Genomic DNA, 22772 nt, shown 5'->3' on the forward strand with positions numbered 1-22772 from the left:
CTAGTTTTTCTTCAAAAAACTGCATAGTGCTTCTTTATGACTAAATTTATAAACACTTTTTGAAAGATTATTATTCAAGGAGTATGCAAAAGTTTCTTCAGACGTCAAAAAAAGCAAACGATTACAAATTGAAATGTGAAAGAAAAATAAAGGATAGAAAAGACCTAATTTATTATCCATATTTTTAGCGCAAGTTTCGTTGACAAAAATTTGTGACCTACTACTACTTGACCTACCCAGGTGTTTTGCCCCCCCCCCCCCCTACAGTGGCGGATGTGAAAATTGAAAATGCAAAAAGTTATGCTCCAGCAAAAATGTTTCAGACAATACTAAAAATTGTTCATTTTTTAACACTTTTTTTCCATTAAAAACTAGATAATTCTGTAAGCACACTTCTTGATTGGTAGGTGTGGAGCCAAGTGAAACAACCATTGTATTGCTTTCATTGTCGCTTATTTTAAAGCAGCTTGTCTCTCTTCAATTATAATTGTTCACTAAAGAAGTTTTTTTTAAACACATCAGATTTTCTTCAAAAAAATCTTTATGTTATGAGTTTAAACAAATAACAACATACTTAAAAAAATAATATTTTCACAAACTATTGTGCAAAACTTTTTTTATCGTGGTTGTTAAGGTGCTCCAAGAAGTTTTTAAGGAACTACAGCACCGCGACTGCTAAAATCTGAAACATATTTTAAATTTGAAATTTAAAATACGTAGGAGAAAGAATTTCAGATAATTTTTCCTTAATTCAATTACTATTATTGTTGCTCACTTCTACATAAACGCGACAAAGCTGGCTTTAATACAAAATCATAAAAAAAACCTTCAAATTCATTACCTATCGGCAAAATCCCAAAGCAAGTTCTTTTCAGTTTGTGGTGTCAGCGTTAACAAATAGTAACTTGGACAGAATAAACAAATGCAAAGTTTTTTTATATGGTTGATAGACTTTTTCAATAAGGTTGACTCAATATTGAATTCAGCTGTTCTTTGCATTCAATTTGAAATTGGCTGTTTTTAGCAGTGTTTATGTCACACTCAGTAGACTAATCGTGTCTTTAGCGTTAGACCATATTCTGTTTATTTACTAGGTTTAAAGAAAGCACTGAATACCGTTTTAACTCTAATTACGCTACAAATGCGTAAAGTCAACAATATTTTAAGTACATAACGTTCTTTAAAAGTTTAGTTACGTCCGCAATATGAGTAAAAACGCTTCTTTTTTTTTTTAATTTCAATCGATCACCCCAAGGCCACGAAGGCCACTACATTCGAGCAGGCTACTTTTAGTTGTGGTTACAAACCTCTCTCAACTCTACAACTTCGAAACACGAATTTAATTTAATTTTAATCAAAATTTTAAATTTTGGCCTTACAAAATTTTAAATTTTGTAAGGCCAAAATAAAACCACATGTTGTGATTTTAGAACAAGATGGTGAACAATAAAACCACATGTTGTGAAATTAGAACAAGATGGTGCGCAGAATACGACCCCAGCCAAAAAAATATGGGGCCCACACGGGGCCCGCGTTGTTTAAAGTATGGGACCCGTACGAGAAACCCAGTCGGGACCACAAGGTTTTGTCCAGGGGGCCCGCACGGGAACTGCATGGGCACGTTTTTGAAAGTGTTGATTGCGGGATATGGTAATAAAACTGTTTTTTAAGCTTAATTCGTGTCTATATTGATCAGATTACGACTTGAGTGACCACACGCACGGGTAGCACCGTATGGCAATCCTCAAATCTCCTAGAAAGTCTTATATATTTTATTTAATAGCCAAATATTTTTTAGGTTTAACTATATTTCTGATAAAAACAAATCAGCATTATCTGATGAAGATACTTTTTTTTTCTTGACCTCAATCTCGGGCGTTGGCAAACCATTTGCGCAACTCTACCTCTAAATTTAAAAAAATATTGTTCTAGACACATAAAAAAAAAATCTTTATTAATCATCAATGTTCTCTTAATTAATTGATCTTTTAACTGCTCCTCCAAATCATTCATATCTTTGATACTGGACATTGGAAGGTGAATGCCTAGAGGCAATTCATTATCTTTTTCCACCTGAGGTAAATTTATTTGTCACATAATGGATTACAACATTGCAGAATGAATCCTTGGATTTTCTTTTATCTCTTCAAGGGTTGTTATCAACCTCTCCAAAAGAACAGCTAAATCATATATATATATATATTTTTTAATTGTCAAATGTCAAAGGTTCGATAAACTAATTTTAATGAACTTTTAAAAAATTATTCATTAAAGAAATGTGCAACTTTAAAAAACAAGCTTACATGAGTTGAACGAACTTAATACATGAGCTGGTGTTTCTACAATAGTTTTTGATTGACTTGACAAGACATCAGGTTGTAATACACCAGGCTGGCCATCAGTTGGATTGGATTGTGCATTGTTTAGGTATTTAGATGCATTTTCCTTAATTTTAACTTGAGACATAAGTGAGCTTGACTGTATTGCCCTCAAGTTTTCAGGTGGTGTTGGTTTTGTAATACCACAGGTGTTTGTATTTCTGAAATAACAATTAGAAAACAAATTAAGTGTAAATATAATAATAATAAGTGTAAATATAATAATAAGGAAAAAAGGGTTAAACAGATTCTATCTGTTGACCAGCCTCGCACCCCTTCTTCATCTATTAGGCTGGCGCAGATGTATTTTTAATACATTGTTTCCAGTTTAGGATGTTGAATGCTGGATCTTCTTGACTCAATGCATGGGTTTGCTTGTGTCACTGTTTTTATGACTAGGCAACTCATTCTATTATCTCCTAATGAGGGTACAGCTCTAAAACTCAGTTTTATGGTTCTGAGGCCGGCTGGTAGTCAGGTTTCCCGAACTCTGTGGTAGCTCTCAGAGAGGCTGATTCCATCAACAGCTGAAAAATATCAAAGTATTAACAGTGCCATGTTGCGCATGGATGGTGTCCCTGTTTGTACTTTTGGTGTGAATTGCGGAGGCCACATTTGGAGCCCTTTGTTACGGCTTAGGGTTTATTAGTAGTAATGAGGCAATTGCTTGGGCTATTAAACGGTGTTCTGAGTACTATCTATGCTTTGAGTCAAGTTCTTCAATCTAATTTAAAAATGAATAAAGAACCAAAAACTATAAAACACAAAAAACCATCATCATCACCAAGTTCTCTAAACCTATCATTCACTAATATTCGTGGTCTTCGAAGTAACTTTTCTTCTGTTGAGTCTTATCTCTTGCAAAGTTCACCAGACCTACTTGCTCTTTGTGAGACTAATTTGAGTTCGGCTGTCTCATCTTGTGATCTTAGTGTTGATGGTTATCTTCCTCTGATTCGTAAAGACTCCAATAGTCACATGCTTGGCCTCGGCATTTACATTCGTAAGAATTCACCTGTTTGTCGTGAAACTAGGTTTGAATCCACAGACTATTCTTTCATGTGGTTTCGTTTAGCACCACTTCACTCTATTGCCTTTCTCTTTGTTCTATATCGCTCTCCTTCATCTCAAGACTGCACTCTTTTTGATGTTATTTCTGATCATATTGACCAAGCCCTCTCTCTTTGTCCATCAGCTAATATAGTTGTTGTCGGTGACTTTAATGCTCACCACTCTGAATGGCTTGGCTCTAGTGTCAGTGACTCTGCAGGCATTAAAGCCCACAACTTTTGCCTTTCACAATCCCTAACTCAAATAGTCAACTTTCCAACTCGCTTTCCTGACAACCCTAATCATTTACCTTCTCTACTCGACTTATGTCTTGTTTCTGATCCTAGTCAGTGCTCAGTTTCTCCGCATTCACCCTTAGGTTCTTCTGATCACAGTTTGATCTCTCTAAAACTAATATCTCATTCTTCTTCATCACCTGAATCCCCCTATTACCAAACCTCTTTCAACTACAGTAAAGCTGACTGGGATTCTTTCCGTGACTTTCTTCGTGATGGCCCTTGGGTAGAAATCTTTCAACTTCCTGTCGACAAATGTGCTTCTTACATAACTTCGTGGATTCAGGCTGGCATGGAATCTTTTATTCCCTCTCGACGATTCCAGGTCAAGCCTCACTCTCCTCCATGGTTTTCCTCGCACTGTGCTGCTGCGATTGCCAATCGAAACCGTTACTTCCATATTTATCAGCAAAACAATTCTCCAGAAAACAGACGTTTGTTTATTACTGCTAGAAACAACTGTAAAAAGGTTTTGTCTAACGCCAAAACCCGCTATTCTCAGGTCATGAAATCTCGCATCTCATCTCAAAAATTAGGCTCTCGTGACTTCTGGAGAATCTTTAATAATATCAATAATAAGGGCAAATCTATAATTCCACCTCTCTTGTATGGTTCAGACTTTGTCACCTCACCTAAAGACAAAGATGAATTGTTTGCTAAAAACTTTTCATCAATATCATCTCTTGATTCCACTAGTTGCGTTCTACCTGATATTGCCAACAAACAGGTTGATCCTTTGCTTGACATTTATATCACTCCAGCATCTGTATCTAAAGTGATTTCCTGCCTAGACTCTTCTACAGCTTGTGGCCCGGACAACATACCTGTTATTGTCTTGCAGAAGTGTTCTCCGGAGCTGTCGTCTATACTCTCAAAACTATTCAACAAGTGCTTATCAGAGTCTTGTTTTCCAGCCTGCTGGAAAGCTGCATCTGTTATCCCTATCTTCAAAAATTCTGGAGAGCGATCTGATTCGTCTAACTACCGTCCCATAAGTCTTCTTCCTATCATAAGCAAGGTTTTTGAATCTTTAATTAACAAACACTTAATTTCTCATCTTGAATCTAACAACTTACTTTCTGACCACCAATATGGATTTCGATCTTCTCGCTCTACAGCTGATTTGCTAACAGTAATAACTGACAGGTTTTATCGTGCATTAGATGAAGGTGGAGAGGTTAAGGCCATCGCTCTTGACATTTCAAAAGCATTTGATAAAGTTTGGCATGCTGGTCTTCTCCATAAGCTTTCTTCTTATGGTGTATCCGGCAACATCTTTAAGATCATTGAATCCTTCCTTTCCAATCGTAGCATAAAAGTTGTCCTCGATGGACAACACTCTTCTTCTTATTCTGTAACTTCAGGGGTTCCTCAAGGTTCTATCCTTGGCCCTATACTCTTTTTAATTTACATTAACGATCTTCCAGATATTCTCACATCTAAGGTGGCATTGTTTGCTGATGATACTACTATTTATTCTTGTCGTGATAAGAAACCAACATCCTCTGATTGCTTGGAGGGGGCATTTGAGCTTGAAAAGGATCTCACTTCTGCTACAGCATGGGGCTCACAGTGGCTGGTGAACTTTAATTCAGATAAAACTCAATTTTTTTCAGCCAATCGTTATCGCAATAATTTAGATCTTCCTATATTTATGAACGGTGATGTACTCGATGAGTCACCTACTCTTCATCTTCTTGGATTAACTCTTACTTCCAATCTTTCTTGGAAACCATATATCAAATCAGTTGCAAAATTAGCATCTGCTAAGGTTGCATCTCTTTATCGAGCTCGCCACTTTCTTACTCTGGATTCTATTCTCTATCTCTATAAATCTCAAATCCGGCCTTGTATGGAATACTGTTGCCATATCTGGGGCGGATCTTCTAATGATGCCCTTTCTCTTTTAGACAAGGTGCAAAAACGCATTGTAAACATAGTTGGACCAGCTCTTGCAGCCAACCTCCAACCATTATCACATCGTCGTAATGTTGCTTCTCTTTCTCTTTTCTACAAATACTATAATGGGCACTGCTCTAAAGAGCTAGCGTCTCTTGTGCCATCTACTAAAATTCATTCTCGTGTTACTCGTCATTCAATTAAGTGTCATCTTTTTTCTGTGACTGTTCCTAAGTGCTCCAAAAGCGCTTAATCGTCTAGTTTTTTTCCTCGAACATCAGTTCTTTGGAATTCGCTTCCTTCATCTTGCTTTCCTGATTCATATAATTTGCAATCTTTTAAGTCGTCCGTCAATCGTTATCTTGCTCTACAATCTTCATCTTTTCTCTTACAGTAACTTCCAACTTTAATTAGTGGCTGCTTGCAGCCTTGTTGGAAGCGAAGATGTTTAAAAAAAAAAAAAAAAAAAAATAGGCTATACTAAATTTTTAAACTATTACTCGCAGGTCTATCCACACTCAAAATTAAACTAATTTATATTTCCTTTATTCAAATATAAACTTTAACAGCCTATGGGTATTAAATTTTTTAATAAACTTTACCAATCATCTATTAAATCCACCTCTATTAGTTTTTCAAATTTTTTCAAATTTATTAAAGACCCAATATTCACACTTTCTTCTATAAAAATCTGAAAATATAAAGTAATAAAATAAGAAAATCATAATACAATTTTATTTATAATTTTTTTTCATAATATTATATACATTATGAAAATAGAACTTTATCTTACCCTTTTATTAGGCTTTCTCGAAAAAAGTTTAACTTCATCATCATCAACTTCACTTTCATAGGTGAAAGAATGTTTTCTTTTTCTATGAAACAATTATTATTTTAAATTATAATTATAAAATAAATAAAAATAAATTCAAAAAACTAATTGGTTTCATTATTAAAACAACCAATATACAAAAATAAAAAATAAAAGTCTGAAAATTATCTGTAAATCTGAAAACCACCAAGTATATTTCTAAAAGTTAAAAATAAATTTAAAATAAGAATATGCTAAATTTTTTTTGTAACTCTGAACAAAAGTAAATCTTGCTTGAAATCACAAACCTAATTTTCTGTGTTTCCATATATTTACAATCACCAGAATCATCTCTATCATAATCAACATTGGATGTCTCTTCAGCCAGCTTTGTTTTTTCTTTTGCACTTTTAAGAGTGCCTAGAAAAATTATTTAGTGTACATCGATTTGAATATGCAGAAAAATGTTATAAACAACATTAGTTATATATTAAGCTCTAAACAACTTTAGTTTTAACTTCTTGCAAGTCTATGTATATTTTTGGCTGTTGAAAATATGCAAACCTACTTGTGTCATATATACTAAATTTGGTAAGAGCACTAATACGAGGTATGCATTTTATATTATAACATTAAGTTTGGTTGCTATGGATACCTTATTATGCATAGCAACAAGCTTTTTATAGTGACAATTAATTTTATACAAATTCTTGACTTATTTACTGCAAATTATTAAAAAAACAGAATTTTTAATGCTCTGGTGTTCCAAACTCATGTATGAACTTTTTTTATGTATATATATATATATATATATATATATATATATATATATATATATATATATATATATATATATATATATATATATATACATATATATACATATATATATTCATATGTATATATACACATAAGGGTGTACCTGTGTACAAAATATTTTCTATATACCTGTCAATATCATTCATTTCTTTAGGACTAACACCACATAGAGTGCAGCACTGTGATGAGTCTGTTACATCTGATAATGCAGTATGGGATTTGCCATCAATCATAGTTATTTCAATTTTATGGTCAATATCAATAGACTTACCATTATGTAGGATATAGCTTGTTTTACTTAGCTGTATGATCTCATTTTCTAGTGTTAATTTATCTTAATTATAGAATACTGAAAATTTTAATTTGCAATGCATATATATATAAATACATATATATATATATATATATATATATATATATATATATATATATATATATATATATATATATATATATATATATATATATATATTTATATTATTCTTTCTAAATTTTTTGTACAACTATAACTTACTTTAATGGTATTTCTGTTAAAAATCTTATGTAATTTATTAGAGGGAGGAAAATCTTTGTCTACTAATTTTAGAAAAATTTTACCTATATTTGTTGAAACATTTTTGCTGTACGGGGGGTTGAACCAAATTATGTTTCTATTTCTATTACGCCTTTTTGCAATTTTTTTTTCAAATTTTAGCTCGAAATTTTGAAAGCCACTTTTTTTAAGGGCATCTTCATAAACGCGTTTAGAGGAGTTAAAAATATTTTCATTAGAAGAGTTTTGGTTTAGCCTATTGTTAATTGAAATTGGAATTTGTTTTAGAATTTGAGGGGGATGGTTCGAATTCACATTAATATATAATAATTCGTCATTAGGTTTTTTGTAGGGCTTATAGGAACTTTCTGGGAGGTTAAATGTGACATCAAGAAAATTCACTATTTTTGAATTTATATTTATTTCAATTTGGAAGCCAATATTTTTAAAAACTTTAATAATATCTTTTCTAATTTTATCGAGTTGTGGCCCTGATTTTTTATGCATTATTATTAAACCGTCGTTGCGATAAAGACCTAATTGATTAATTTGGATTATTTTAGCTAGGGTATTTAAAATATATAAACCTACAAATTCGCAAATTTCTGCTCCGTCGTAACTTTCCATTGTTACATCAAAGCATTTGTGCGTGGTTTTTTTCTTCCACGTTTCCTTATCAAAATAGAGTAAATTTTTTCTGCAGTGCTTAATTATACGGATTGTATCCTCAGTAATTTCTAAATGGGATTTTCCAAATTCTATTGTTTTATCTAAAATTTCTGCTGTAATTGAGGGGTAAAAATCAGTAATATCAAATTGTATAAATGTGCATTCATTTTTATTGTTAATTTTAGAAAACCAATCTATAACATCAGTGGTATTTTTCCACTGATGTAAACCTAATTTTTTCCGAATAGTGTTATTAATTTTGTCTAGTTTTATTTTACTAACGTGCCCTAGTTCACTTTTTGAGGGTACTAGTAGCCTACAAGGGAGTTTATTTTGAAAATTTGGTTTGTGATCTTTTAGCGAAATAAACGCTTGCGCTGGTGCAACTGATTCAATTCTCGCATCTAAATTAATATTTTTGGCGATGTTTTGAGCTTCTAAATTAATGGCGTTTTCCAAGTTTTTTGGTGCTTTTATATAATTATTAGAAATATTATCGCGCAGTATTTTTTGATGAGTTTCTGGAGTAATTTGGTAAATGTTGCTTGTTTTGTCAGCAAAAAATGAAATATTAGGGTTCAATTTTATATTATTAATGTCTAGTTTTAATTGTTTTTGGAATTCATTATTCATGTTTTGAAATTTTATAGTTTTAATTAAGTGTAATAAATCATTTTCAAAATTTTCCAGGTCAGAAATAAATGGTGGGGCGTTTTTTGTTTTGAATATATAATTTTCATTCTGTTTTTTTTCAATTAAAGGGTTTTTATTTTTTTGAGATTCTAAGAAAAAGTGGGCTTTCCAACGAATTCTTTTAATAAAGTGTTCTACTTTGTCTATTAATGAAATAGTATAACTTTTTTTGTTTGGGATCAAGATATTTTTGAGAGAGTAAGTAAAATTGTTAGTTTCCATGTTTAGGTTAGGTAAAATACAATTAATGAGTGCTCAACAAGTATAAACTTGGAGCTTAATATGTAAATTATGTTAGTGTATTTTACAAATAGAGTGCTCAATGTTCTTAAAGAACAGAGCAATAATAAATAATTAGTAAAAAATACTTATCTTACTTTTTATTACAGCATTTTAGATAAAACAATAGAATTTGGAAAATCCCATTTAGAAATTACTGAGGACACAATCCGTATAATTAAGCACTGCAGAAAAAATTTACTCTATTTTGATAAGGAAACGTGGAAGAAAAAAACCACGCACAAATGCTTTGATGTAACAATGGAAAGTTACGACGGAGCAGAAATTTGCGAATTTGTAGGTTTATATATTTTAAATACCCTAGCTAAAATAATCCAAATTAATCAATTAGGTCTTTATCGCAACGACGGTTTAATAATAATGCATAAAAAATCAGGGCCACAACTCGATAAAATTAGAAAAGATATTATTAAAGTTTTTAAAAATATTGGCTTCCAAATTGAAATAAATATAAATTCAAAAATAGTGAATTTTCTAGATGTCACATTTAACCTCCCAGAAAATTCCTATAAGCCCTACAAAAAACCTAATGACGAATTATTGTATATTAATGTGAATTCGAACCATCCCCCTCAAATTCTAAAACAAATTCCAATTTCAATTAACAATAGGCTAAACCAAAACTCTTCTAATGAAAATATTTTTAACTCCTCTAAACGCGTTTATGAAGATGCCCTTAAAAAAAGTGGCTTTCAAAATTTCGAGCTAAAATTTGAAAAGAAAATTGCAAAAAAGCGTAAAAGAAATAGAAACATAATTTGGTTCAACCCAGCAAAAGTACAGCAAAAATGTTTCAACAAATATAGGTAAAATTTTTCTAAAATTAGTAGACAAAGATTTTCCTCCCTCTAATAAATTACATAAGATTTTTAACAGAAATACCATTAAAGTAAGTTATAGTTGTTCAAAAAATTTAGAAAGAATTATAAAAGGCTACAACTACGCGTTAATTAATAAAAATGAACATATAAAAGAAAAAAATACTGATTATTGTAATTGTAAACAAAAAATAGATTGCCCTCTAAATGGAAAATGCCTTTCGAAAAATGTAATTTACAAGTGCATTGTTTCCTCACAAAATAACACTGATAAACAATGTATTGGCTTAACCGAGGGGGAATGGAAAAAACGTTATGCCAACCACAAACAATCGTTCAAACAAATATTCAAAAGAGACTATGCTGTCAAAATATATTTGGGATTTAAAAGAAAAAAATAAAAATTTTAATTCACAATGGTCTATTCTAAAATCTGCCCCTGCCTATAATCACATTTCCAAAAAATGCATGCTATGTTTGCAAGAAAAATTTGAAATAATTACTCATTTAAATCAAGAAAGTTTATTAAATAAAAAATCTGAATTAATTTCTAAATGTAGGCACGAAAATAAATACCTCTTAAAAAATTATAAAAACAAATGACCAAATTAAACTATCCCCATTCCAAAGAAAATTATTTAATAATTACTTTCTGTAACTCCCCGTTAACAAAAAAATATAGTAATTAAAAATTTTTTTATAATAATTTATAACTTCCTGTAAAATATTTTTTTCTATAAATTGATTTTTTTTTTGAGATTTAGTAACTCTTCCTGATGATCCAGCAATGGTGAAACTTCAAGTAGAAAATAAAAGTTAGATAAGTGTTTTTTACTAATTTATTATTGCTCTGTTCTTTAAGAACATTGAGCACTCTATTTGTAAAATACACTAACATAATTTACATACATACATATATATATATATATATATATATATATATATATATATATATATATATATATATATATAGGTATGTATGTGCGTATGTGTATATATATATACATATACATACATACCTATATATATATATATATATATATATATATATATATATATATATATATATATATATATATATATATATATATATATATATATATATATATACATACATATATATATACATATATATATATATACATATATATATATACATATATATATATATATACATACATATATATATATATATATATACATATATACATATATATATATATATATACATATATATATACATATATATATATATACATATATATATATATATATATATATATATATATATATATATATATATATATATATGCATTCATATGTATATATACACATAAGGGTGTACCTGTGTACAAAATATTTTCTATATACCTTGTCAATATCATTCATTTCTTTAGGACTAACACCACATAGAGAGCAGCACTGTGATGAGTCTGTTACATCTGATAATGCAGTATGGGCTTTCCCATCAATCATAGTTATTTCAATTTTATGGTCAACATCAATAGACCATTATGTAGGATATAGCTTGTTTTAGTTAGCTGTATGATCTCATTTTCTAGTGTTAATTCCTCACTAGAAAGAATATTAAAATTCAAGTTTATGCATTGCATAAATTTGAATTTTAATATTCTTTGTAGTGAGGAATTATCCTTCATAAGAAGCGCAGACCTTGCACTGGTGCTCGTGGCAAACTTAATATGTATAGCACACATAACAAGTCTGCAACTACAAAAAGTAAGTCGTTGCTATGCAATAATTAGATATCCATAGCTACCAAATAAAAAATGACACCTTAATAAGAGGCGCAGATCTTACACTGGCGCTCATGCCAAATTTAGTGTATATAGCACACATAACAAACCTGCAACTACAAAAAGTAGGTTGTTGTTATGAAAAAATTAAGTATCCATAGTAACTAAATAAAAATAACATCTTCATAAGAGGCGTAGACCCTACATTGGTGCTCATGCCAATTTTAGTGTATATAGCACACATAAAAAATCTACAACTACAAAAAGTAGGTCGTTGTTATGCAAAAAAATAGGTATCCATAGCAACTAAATAAAAAATAACGCCTTCATACGAAGCTCAAACCTTATATTGGTACTCATGCCAAAAATAGTGAATGTAGCAATACTATTAAATGAGTTATTAATTTTGTCTCAAAATTGGCCATTCTGGCCCACTGTGCGATGGTTCGGGATATCTACATGGAACCCATACTGAAACCGACATTAAAATATTGCTGAACTTAAGGTGGGTAACCCAGACTAGCCCAGATAAAAGCGGTGCGGGACCCGAGTGTCATGGTTTGCTGGGACGTAGTCAATAAGAAAATATGTGGAGATATATATGTCAGCCAAAAACAAGAATACATAGAAATAATAAAATTAAAACTTTTAACTTTTATTTTTATGTTTTTTACTTCTTTTTATTAAAAATATGCTGATATTAGTTGTTAACATCAACTAAAAGTCATAAGCATTATCCACCACTATATAGCCTATAAGCAGGCCCACTGAGAGGGGGTACAGGCGGTGAACTGCTCCAGGGCCCATAGAACAATTGGGGTCCATTAACCTTTTTTTTAAAATAATTACAATAATAATTACAAAAATTTATTAGTGACATACTTAAAAAACACATATTTTGCACATGTAGGAAAAGATATTCATACACTTAAAAGATCGGCATATTTTGGTCCCACTGAAAAATTCTAAAGAGAATCTAACTAGAGCTTGACAGCTAGAAACTAACTAGTCGCTGTCTGCAGTAATCTAGCTCGAATCTAGGTTGAAATGTCTCCATACTTTCCTCTATTTATTTTCGTTATTTTCCCATTATTAATTGTAACTTATAATTTCTATTTAGAATTTAGAATTCTATTTTATTCTATTTAGAATTTAGAATTGTATTTAGATTCTCTTTAGAATTTTTAAGCCGGGTCTTTTCTCTTTTTCAAATTTTCTTTCATGCAGACTTAATTGAAAGTACATTCCTATTGTTCCTATAAGTTCAATGTGCAGCTGATAAATTTTAGTCTTTTCTCCTTTTCAATTTAAAAGTACATTCAAGGTTTTGCTAATAATTATTTTCTTCCAATATTGTGTAGTGTTACTGCTTTTTGATATTGCTAACGGTAACGATTTTTATTTATAATAATTAATCAAAACCTTGATTAAATTACGTAATAATTATAATTGACTTATTTTACTGTTAATAAATAACCTGTAAAGCAATATTATAAAGTGTTATAATTAATTGCATATTTTTGGAATACTCTGTTCTTCTTTATATTTTGTATTTAATAGCATGACATTTTTACAATTTTAATTTTAGAAATTATCATAAACGATGCTGCCTCTTCACAAGTCAGGATGTCAAAAAAAGAAAGAAAGACAAAAATATATTATGAATGAAAAAAAGGGTATGCGGACACTTTTTGACGTTGGAGTCACTGCATCAAATCTCAATGATAATGAACAAGAGGACACTGTTTCTAAAGCAAATAATGTAGATAATGTTTTGATGGAAAAAAAATTGAAACTTTTGAAGATAATGAAGATGATTCAAATGGGATTGAGACTGTAAGCCTTTCTGCTTGTAATTGTGGTCAGGTCCTTCTTGATATTCGTAATCTTTTGAGTGAAATTCCCTCTCAATCTGAGATAGAAAAGTATGTCACAATTGACCATGTCGATTTTCCTAACATATTACCCAAAGATATTAACAATCAGGCTTTTTCTCAGACAATTTTAAATTTTAAGAATGTCAACAGTGAAGTTCATAAAAGAGACTGGCTGGTTTGGAGTCAAAATAAACAAGCATTATTTTGCTTTACATGTCGATTATTTTCTGGTAATATTTCCAAAAGCTCTGTTACTGAGAGAAATTTAAGTTCGCGATCAGTATTGGCTTCACCTGGTGCATATGCAGCAACTGGTAAATAGCGAAATTTGTGTAACTTTCACATTGGGACCCTATACTTTAAGAGCATGTATTATCAGTAGAAGAATCTCAGTGAAAAGGCAAAAGACTTCAAGTTCATTATCTATCAGCTGATACTTAAAATGAATTCATTGCAGAATGCTCAGATTTGGTGCGACAGCATATTTTACAAGAAAGAAGATCTGCTAAGTATTTTGCAATAATGGTCGATGCAACACCAGATTCGTCACATACAGAGCAAACAACATTCATATTACGATATTAAAAGATTCACAATATGAAATTGTTGAACGATTTCTAACATATGTAGATTGCAACAATAAAACTGGGGATGAAATACCTTAAATGGTAGTGGAAATATTTCAACATAACTCCATTCCTTTCTCAGATTGCAGGGCATAAGCATATGATAATGGATCAAATATGGCTGGAAAATACAATGGTGTGCAAGCCAAAATACTTCAGTTATGTCCATTAGCACTATTTTCCCCTTGTGGATGTCACACACTTAATCTTGTGGGAAATGATGCGGCAGAATGTATTCCTGAAGCTGTAACATTTTTTGGAACGATTCAAACGGTATATAATTTGTTCAGCTCAAGTCCAAAACGATGGGAGATATTATCAAAACACATCAATTTAGCCTTTAAAATTCTGTTTTTAATTTAAAAAAAATTCTCGTATTAAAATCTTTTTTTAAATTTTTAAGTGCTTCAATTAAAAAAAAACGTTAAAACAAATTATGTGACATAATATATAGATGTAATAAATCCTCATAAACCAATCATGCCATTAATTATTATTTTAAAATGGCTAATTAAAAAGGCAATTTAAACTGTGAAAAAACACAAAACTAAGCTCTAAAAACTTTCAAGTAGGCGCTACTGCAGTTTCTCCCCCCCCCCCCCTTTTTTTTTATTGCAGAATATGATAGAGAATTTTATGCTGATTAAGAATTGTATAAAAACATAGGTCTGAAAACCAACAAAAAGTGCTCTAAATTGCTGTTGAAGTTTAAAAAATTATTCTAAAAAACGCTAATATTCGCCATTTTTTCATACTCGGTTATAAATAAAATTCTTTTCAACGATGAATTTAAAAAAGCCTGGTTTCTATCAAAAATGTAAAGCAAAACTGTTAAAAAATGTTGAGCGCATCATTTTCTGATTTATCTCTGGCCCAAACCCTAACCCTGTCTCAAATCATGTACTTTTAATCGCGCCAATCCCTATTTGTCAGTCGATATATGTGCATTTAGTTGTGCCAATCCCTATTTGTCAGTCGATGTATGTACATTCAATTGCGCCAATCCCTATTTTTCAGTCGATGCATGTACGTTTAATTGCGCTAATCCCTATTTGTCAGTCGATTTATGTACATTTAAAAAGCAAAATCTTAAATTAATTTTTAAAAAATTAATTAAAAATATATAAAATATATTATTAAAAACATTTAATTTAAATATAATTTAATTTTGACGACAATAAAAACCGGGTTGCGTAATTAAAAAAAGATTTTCTAAGCGATTGATTTCAAAATGTAAACTTTGATTTTAAACGTTTTAAAAAAATGGCGAATATTAACGTTTTTTAGTGTAATTTTTTAAACTTCAACAGCGAATTAGAGCACTTTTTGTTGATTTTCAGACCTATGTTTTTATACGATTCTTAATCAGCATAAAATTCTCTATCATAATCAGCAATAAAAAAAAGGGGGGGAGAAACTGCAGTAGCGCCTTTCAAGTAAACAAAAATAACATTTATACAAGTTCGCACTTACACCAGTTCGCACTTACACCATTCACACTTGTGCCAATTCGCAGCTTATGAAATTCGCGCTTATTCAGTCGTACACTTGTAAACACAAACACGAAAGAAAGTTCTGAATTCATAAAGAAAAGGTGGATGGCCAAGGCCAAAACAGTCAAGGCCAAGACCAAGGCTAACAATTTCAAGGCCAAGGCCCTAATTTTTGGCCTTAAAGCCAAGGTCAAGGTCAATTAACTACTATGGAAATATTAACTACTCAAGTTGAAGCATTTACCAAATGCGAATGTGAATTGGCGTAAGTGCGAATTGGCATAGTGCGCTGAATAAAATTGCAAACATTCGCACAAGTGCGAATTGGCGTAAGTACAAACTGGCATAAGTGCGAAGCAGTTACAAAAACTGGCATAAGTGCAAAATGGCATTAGTGCGAATCGGCATAGGTGTGCCGAATTAAATTACAAATATCGACATAAGTGCGAATTGGCATTTCGCACTTATGCCAATTCGCACTTATGTCAGTTCGCACTTATGCTGATGTTAACAAATTCTTTTGGCGCACTTATGCCCGTTTGTAATTATGTTAATTCACACTTATTCCATTTTTTGCAACTGCTTTGCACTTATACCAGTTTGCACTTATACCGATGTTTGCAAATTCTTTTGCGCACTTATGCCAGTTTGCATTTATGTCGATTCGCACTTATTCCAGTTTTTGCAACTGCTTCACACTTATGTAAGTTCGTACTTATAATAATGTTTGCAAATTCTTTTGGCGCACTTATGCTAATTAGCATTCATGCCAGTTTGCACTTGTGCCAGTTTTTGTAACTGCTTCACACTTATAGCAATTTGTAATTATGCCAATGTTTGCAAATTCTTTTGGTGCACTTATGCCTGTTCGTACTTATGCCAATTTGCACATGTACCAGTTTTTGCAACTGCTTCGCACTTACACCAGTTCGCACTTACGCCATTCGCACTTGTGCGAATTCGCACTTATGAAATTCGCGCTTATACTCAACTGCCAGAAGCGAATGGTTATAAACATCTGATTGTAAAAGTATTTTAGTAAATTGGTAGAGGCTGATCCTTTTTTGATAAAACCGCAAAGTCTGTGGCATTATTCTTGTATAAACAAATATGTACACTCGACTGTTTTGAAATACAGATTAACGATCAAGGCCGTGAACTTGTGAATGAATCCAATGAACTTCATGAAAAGACACAGAACATGACAGAAAAAGTGGGAAGCTTTTAAAGCCATAGATAGGACACGATAGAAAGGACTATACACGATAACTAATATATCAAGTACAAATAACTGTAGTTTAAAGAATGAAAAAAACGTAGTATTGAAAAAAAGTATAACCTTTCAAGTTTGTCTTTATACAAAGAGAAAACCCTAAACAATGACAGCATTCAACTACAATAATTAATAAATTTTCAGACGGTGATAACATCAAAACTAAACCAATTATCAACGACGTTGAATCAGTTTAAATGAAATTATAGCAAAATGTGCACCTAAAAATCAATTACTGAAAAGTTTGGAATTGTTAGAAAACACAACGTTTGCCGTGTGAAACATCAACCTAACTCTTTATCCTCGGTGAATCCATAGAATTAAATGGAGAAGGAAACTATTTTAGATCAGTAGTTTCTTTTATCATAACTGGAAATAAAGAAGAACTTAAGCCAATTTTTCAACATAAGCCAAGCTTTTGCTTCGTTGGACAAAAAACAAAAAAACAAATAGAACGCTGGAAAAAAAAATTTTACTTAAATTTTTAATATCGAAATTTATTTTAAGAGGAGCAAGTTTGATCATATTCTTAAAAAAATTAAGAATATTTTGTTGGGTACATTGTAAAGTTAAAAATTTACTTTTCGATTTTTCTTATTGCTCTTAACAACTGCGTATTTTACAGATCTGTCCTTAAACACATCGAGTAGGTTTTACTCAAATAAACTAAAACAAAACTTTAATTTTAAAAAGCAAAGCTTTCTGAAAAGCTATGAGGAAACCCCTCATAGCTTTTCAGAAAGTAACGTAGCTTTTTTCCTAAGGAGGGGTTCCGTATTCACGCCCATATATATATATATATATATATATATATATATATATATATATATATATATATATATATATATATATATATATATATATATATATATATATATATATATATATATATATATATATATATATATATATATATATATATATATATAAATTGATTTTGATAAAAAACGCAGCGTATAACTATTTTTTAAATATATTTTAGATATAATGATATATTAACGATATTTCGTTGACCTATTGTGGTCAGCGTCATCAGGTATTTTAAAAATTTTAATTTAGTTTTAAAGCAATATAAAATAGTTAATAAAATGTAGAAAATAGAATTTATTTTAAAAGAATGTAAAATAGATAAAAATAGATAGAAAGAAGACTGTGTAATGAAAATAAGTTGTCGAGTTGTAAAATGTATGAAGCTCAGCAAAAACGCGTAAAAAGTTAGTTTAAAAATTTGAATTTAATTTTAACATGTTTTGTTTAACATTTTTATTTTTGTTTCAACTGTTAGTGATTTAAAGCATTAAATTCAACTTGAATTAAACATGGATATTACATGACACCTCATTATGATCTTTTTTTTTCTTAATTTTATTAGTCATATTATTTAACACTTTAAAACTTACCTGATGACGCTGATTACTTGATGACTTTATTACCTGATGACGCTGACCACAATAGGTCAACGAAATATCGTTAATATATTATTATATCTAAAATATATTTAAAAAATAGTTATACGCTGCCTTTTTTATTAAAATCAATTTATATATTTGTATACATATCGTATAACAAGAAATGACTTTTAAAGATTTTATCACTGCTCTTTACGGCAATAGATTTACAATGAAACGAATAAATTACAAAATTTGAAGATACGAAATGCAATCGCAAAAAATCAACTTGTTTTTCTTCAAAAATGTATATCAAAAAATTTAAATACAAAAAAGCTGAAAATATAATGAAAGAATACAGAAAAAATTATTAGTTCATGCTCGAAACGAAGCAAAAGAAAGATTATATTCAAGTAAGAAATTAATTGATGAATTAAATTTATATCTCCAATCACAAATTAGATCTAATGATTATGAGTTAATTAATAATATAACGAACAAGTCTAAGAATTACCATTATTTAAAAAAAACAAACTGAAATGAAAGAGAAATACTATAAATTGCAAAACAATATCAATTATAAAATCAATTTAAAAAAAAATCTTCCTAATCGAATTTTAAAACCAGCTATACTAAATTTAACAAATAATAATCTGGATGAGCAACTACTGAAATACTTAATCTTGGTCCAAAGTTTGTCCCATCACAAAAGAATATCTCTTATATGGACATCATCATTAATTTGAAACTTGCGCCTTAGAACTCGACCAACAAAATAAACAAACGCAGGCAGAGATTATTCGACGAAACTGATCGAAAATCCTAACAAGTTCTTTAAAATTAAAATTAAAAAATAATTTAACAAAACAACAACGCTTTTCTTTACAAAACCTAAAAAAGCATTCACATCTAAAGATATATCCATTTGACAAAAGAGCAGGTTTTACTTTATTAAACGAAAATGAAGCAAAAGATAAATTAGAAGAACAAATAAAAAATAGTAAAGTTATTGATTACGACCCAACACCCACATTCATCACTTAATTTCAAAAACTGTGATGTAAATTAAGGAAACAGGGTAAGTTAGACAATGCCATTTACTTTAAAATGTATCCATCAGATTGCTTCCACCTAGAATCTATGAAATGGTTAAAGCTCACAAACCAGAAAAAACTACCGAATGTGTCCTGTTGTTTCCACTATTAACACACCACCTTATGGAACATCAGAGTATCTGGTTAAAATCATTCAACCAACATTAATAAAAATAAAAATACAACTCCACTAATTGTTTCAAGTAGTTTTGTCAACGATGCTAAAGAATGGAAGATAGACCCTAATGAAATTCAAGTTTCATTTGATGTAGTAAATTTATATCCATCTGTACCGATCGATAAAGCAATACCGGTTATTATTAGCATATTGAACGATGATTTAGAGGATTTAAAAACTAGGACTAAGTTAACTCTTTTAGATATACACCAGTTAATTGAACTTTCACTAAGCAAGTGTTACTTTTTATGCGAAGATAAAATCCGAGTTTTACCTAATTCAGGTAAAATTCGTTTATCGTTGATGGTATTCATGGTTGAAGCATTTTTGCAAAGTATAGAAAAAAGAGCCCTTAATATAGTCTTTGTTAATTCATTCCAATCAATAATTTACAAAAGATATATAGACGATACCCATGCTCGCTTCGATTCGAAAGAAAAACAAGAACTGTTTCTTAAAACTTTAAATGAACAAAAATCGTCCACAAAATATACTTTTGAACTTGAAAACGGAAGAAAACAACTTAACTTTTTAGATATACCTATTACAAATACAATGAACGGATTTTATGAATTTCAAACACATCTAAACAACTAAATAAGTTTGTTAAACTACCTTGGATACCTATTATTGGCCCTAAACTCCGAAGAGAATTTAGAAAACAAAACATCAGAGTTATATTTACTTCACCTCCCAATTTAAATAACATACTATGCAACAACAAAACAAAACTACCACCGAACTCGAACCCGGGTGTTTACGAGCTTAAATGCTCATGCAGAAGTATATATATTGGTGAGACCAAAAAGAAAATCATTTCAAGAAATGCGGAACACCAAAGAGCCTGTAAAAATCAAAAATGGTTGAGTTCAGGAGCCACTGAACATTCTAGAACATGCTGTGGTACTTTTGATTGGCTGAATCCTAAAACCTTGGCAGTCATTCCAGAATACAGGATAAGAAAAGTTAGAGAATCTTTGGAGATAAATAAAGCAAGAGTTCGACACGAGATAGGTATTGGGCAAACTGTTCTAAATAGAGATGACGGGGATAATGTGAAAACAAAAACTTGGGGACCAATTTTGATAAAAATTCAACTGACGTCACTATTATATTATTTGATTTGTTTTTATATCTTACGCTTTTTAGTGTCTTCTTTTTTAAACGGTTGGTTTTATGCTGTTTTGTAACGTTTTTTATTACCTGATGACGCTGACCACAATAGATCAACGAAATATCGTTAATATATTTTTATATCTAAAATATATTTAAAAAATAGTTATACGCTGCCAAAATCAATTTATATATTTATAAACATATCGTATAACAAGAAATGACTTTTAAAGATATACAATATCGGACAAAACGAGTGCAACCAAAATATGCTAATTTAGTTTCTTTATATAAAAGTGCTGCATTTTTTCAATTTAGAGAAATAAATATGTAACTGTTTAGAGACAAAGTTCTTCAAGTTTTATTCATCACAAAGCTCATTATTTGTACACGAAAATTAATAAATTAAACAAAAATGTTAAAAAAAGTTGATTTCCTTGTGGAAAAAACAAGTGCAACTCGACAAAATGTTGACCAAGCTGTATTTCGCTATCAATATTTCGTGGCGAATCTTTTGTTGTCGATCACAGGCTTGCATCTTCGAGGCATAGATTCGATCAGGTGATCAATGTAACTTTGTGGAATTGCTGCCCAGGCCTTTTGGATTTGTTCAAACAGTTGATCCTTATTACGAACACCTTCACGATTAATTCTGCGGTTGACGATCTCCCACAGGTTCTCGATAGGGTTGAGATCCGGAGATTGAGGCGGCCAATCCATCACCGATAGGTGGTTGTCTTGAAACCACTGCTTGACTACTTATGCAGTGTGGTTCGGATCGTTGTCTTGCTGAAAAACCCATTTTATTGGCATACTCCATTCAGCATGAGGTAACATAACATCTTTCAGGATATTTTTATACTTGAAACGGTCCATTATTCCATCGTTTCGATGTATTGGACCTAGACCATTAGCAGAAAAACACCCCCAAACCATTACATTGCCTCCACCACGCTTCACGGTCTTATGGCAGTAACGTAAATCGAGGCGTTTTCCAGCCGGTCGACGTACACGGCAAATGCCATCGCCCCCAATGATCTTGAACTTCAATTCATCACTGAACAGGACAGTTCGCCATTTCTGCACATTCCAGTCAATATGAGATGTAGCAAACAGCAGTCTTTCTTCTGGTTTTTTAGTGAAATCAGCGGTTTCTTTGCAGGGCGTTGAGAAAACAATCCGGCTTCAACAGCACGTCTTCTGATTGTTCGGTCCGATACAGGCAGCTCTAATTGCTTTTGTATCTCGACTGATGATATCCAGGGATCCTTCTTGACGGATCTGACGATCATAGAATCCTCTCTAGAAGTGGTGGAACGCGGTCTTCCACCTTTGCTATCTTCTGCCAACTTCCCCGTTTTATACTTGGAACATAGTCTTGATACGGTCCATTTTTTCACGCGATATTTATCACAAATACTTTTTTGTGACATTCCACGTAATCGCCAAATCTTTCTTAGTTCCAATCCAAGACTGTCGGAAGCTATTTTTACACTTGAAGTCATAAAAATAATAAAAATAATCACGCTTCTCAAGGCTTACCGTGTTACATTTACCTTGTGATGATACAATAATGCTCTGTGGAACACAACGTCTTGGTTGGATGTGGACTGTATTGATGTAATGAAACACTTGTTGTATTTCACTTCTTGTATTGATGTTCTTCGATAAAACACTTTGATAAAACTCACTTCGATAAACTGTCTTGATG

The 22772-nt window shown here is 30.9% G+C and overlaps 2 protein-coding genes across 3 annotated transcripts; one reads left to right on the forward strand and one right to left on the reverse strand.

Annotated features, from left to right (window-relative positions):
- Positions 1 to 1790: 1790 nt before the first annotated feature.
- LOC136088451 (uncharacterized) lies at positions 1791 to 15118 on the reverse strand. Of its 2 annotated transcripts, none has more exons than XM_065812172.1 (5): positions 14557 to 15118; positions 6743 to 6854; positions 6417 to 6498; positions 2304 to 2539; positions 1791 to 2180 (listed from the first exon to the last, which is right to left on the reverse strand). In XM_065812172.1, exons 1-5 carry the CDS (start codon positions 14689 to 14691, stop codon positions 2104 to 2106), a joined length of 642 nt encoding a protein of 213 aa, XP_065668244.1. In that variant the 5' UTR covers positions 14692 to 15118; the 3' UTR covers positions 1791 to 2103. The 2 variants fall into 2 exon arrangements, with proteins under 2 accessions (XP_065668244.1, XP_065668245.1); XM_065812173.1 differs by lacking the exon at positions 14557 to 15118 and adding an exon at positions 11637 to 13510.
- Positions 15119 to 19821: 4703 nt separating this feature from the next.
- Positions 19822 to 20545, forward strand: LOC136087953 (uncharacterized). Its single transcript, XM_065811585.1, has 2 exons — positions 19822 to 19865; positions 19975 to 20545. The coding sequence occupies exons 1-2, from the start codon at positions 19822 to 19824 to the stop codon at positions 20543 to 20545; spliced, it is 615 nt and encodes a 204-aa protein (XP_065667657.1).
- The last annotated feature ends 2227 nt before the right edge of the window (positions 20546 to 22772 follow it).

Source organism: Hydra vulgaris, chromosome 12, assembly GCF_038396675.1.
Source record: "Hydra vulgaris chromosome 12, alternate assembly HydraT2T_AEP".
Taxonomy (NCBI): Eukaryota; Metazoa; Cnidaria; class Hydrozoa; order Anthoathecata; family Hydridae; genus Hydra; species Hydra vulgaris.

Coding starts and splice junctions, on each gene's coding strand:
- LOC136088451 (XM_065812172.1), bottom strand. CDS start 14,691: ATGGACATAACTGAAGTATTTTGGCTTGCACACCATTGTATTTTCCAG. Junction 6,499..6,742: donor ATGGAAACACAGAAAATTAG/GTTTGTGATTTC, acceptor ATTGTTTCATAG/AAAAAGAAAACATTCTTTCA. Junction 2,181..2,303: donor ATTAAGTTCGTTCAACTCAT/GTAAGCTTGTTT, acceptor TATATGATTTAG/CTGTTCTTTTGGAGAGGTTG.
- LOC136087953 (XM_065811585.1), top strand. CDS start 19,822: ATGGTTAAAGCTCACAAACCAGAAAAAACTACCGAATGTGTCCT. Junction 19,866..19,974: donor AAAACTACCGAATGTGTCCT/GTTGTTTCCACT, acceptor AATTGTTTCAAG/TAGTTTTGTCAACGATGCTA.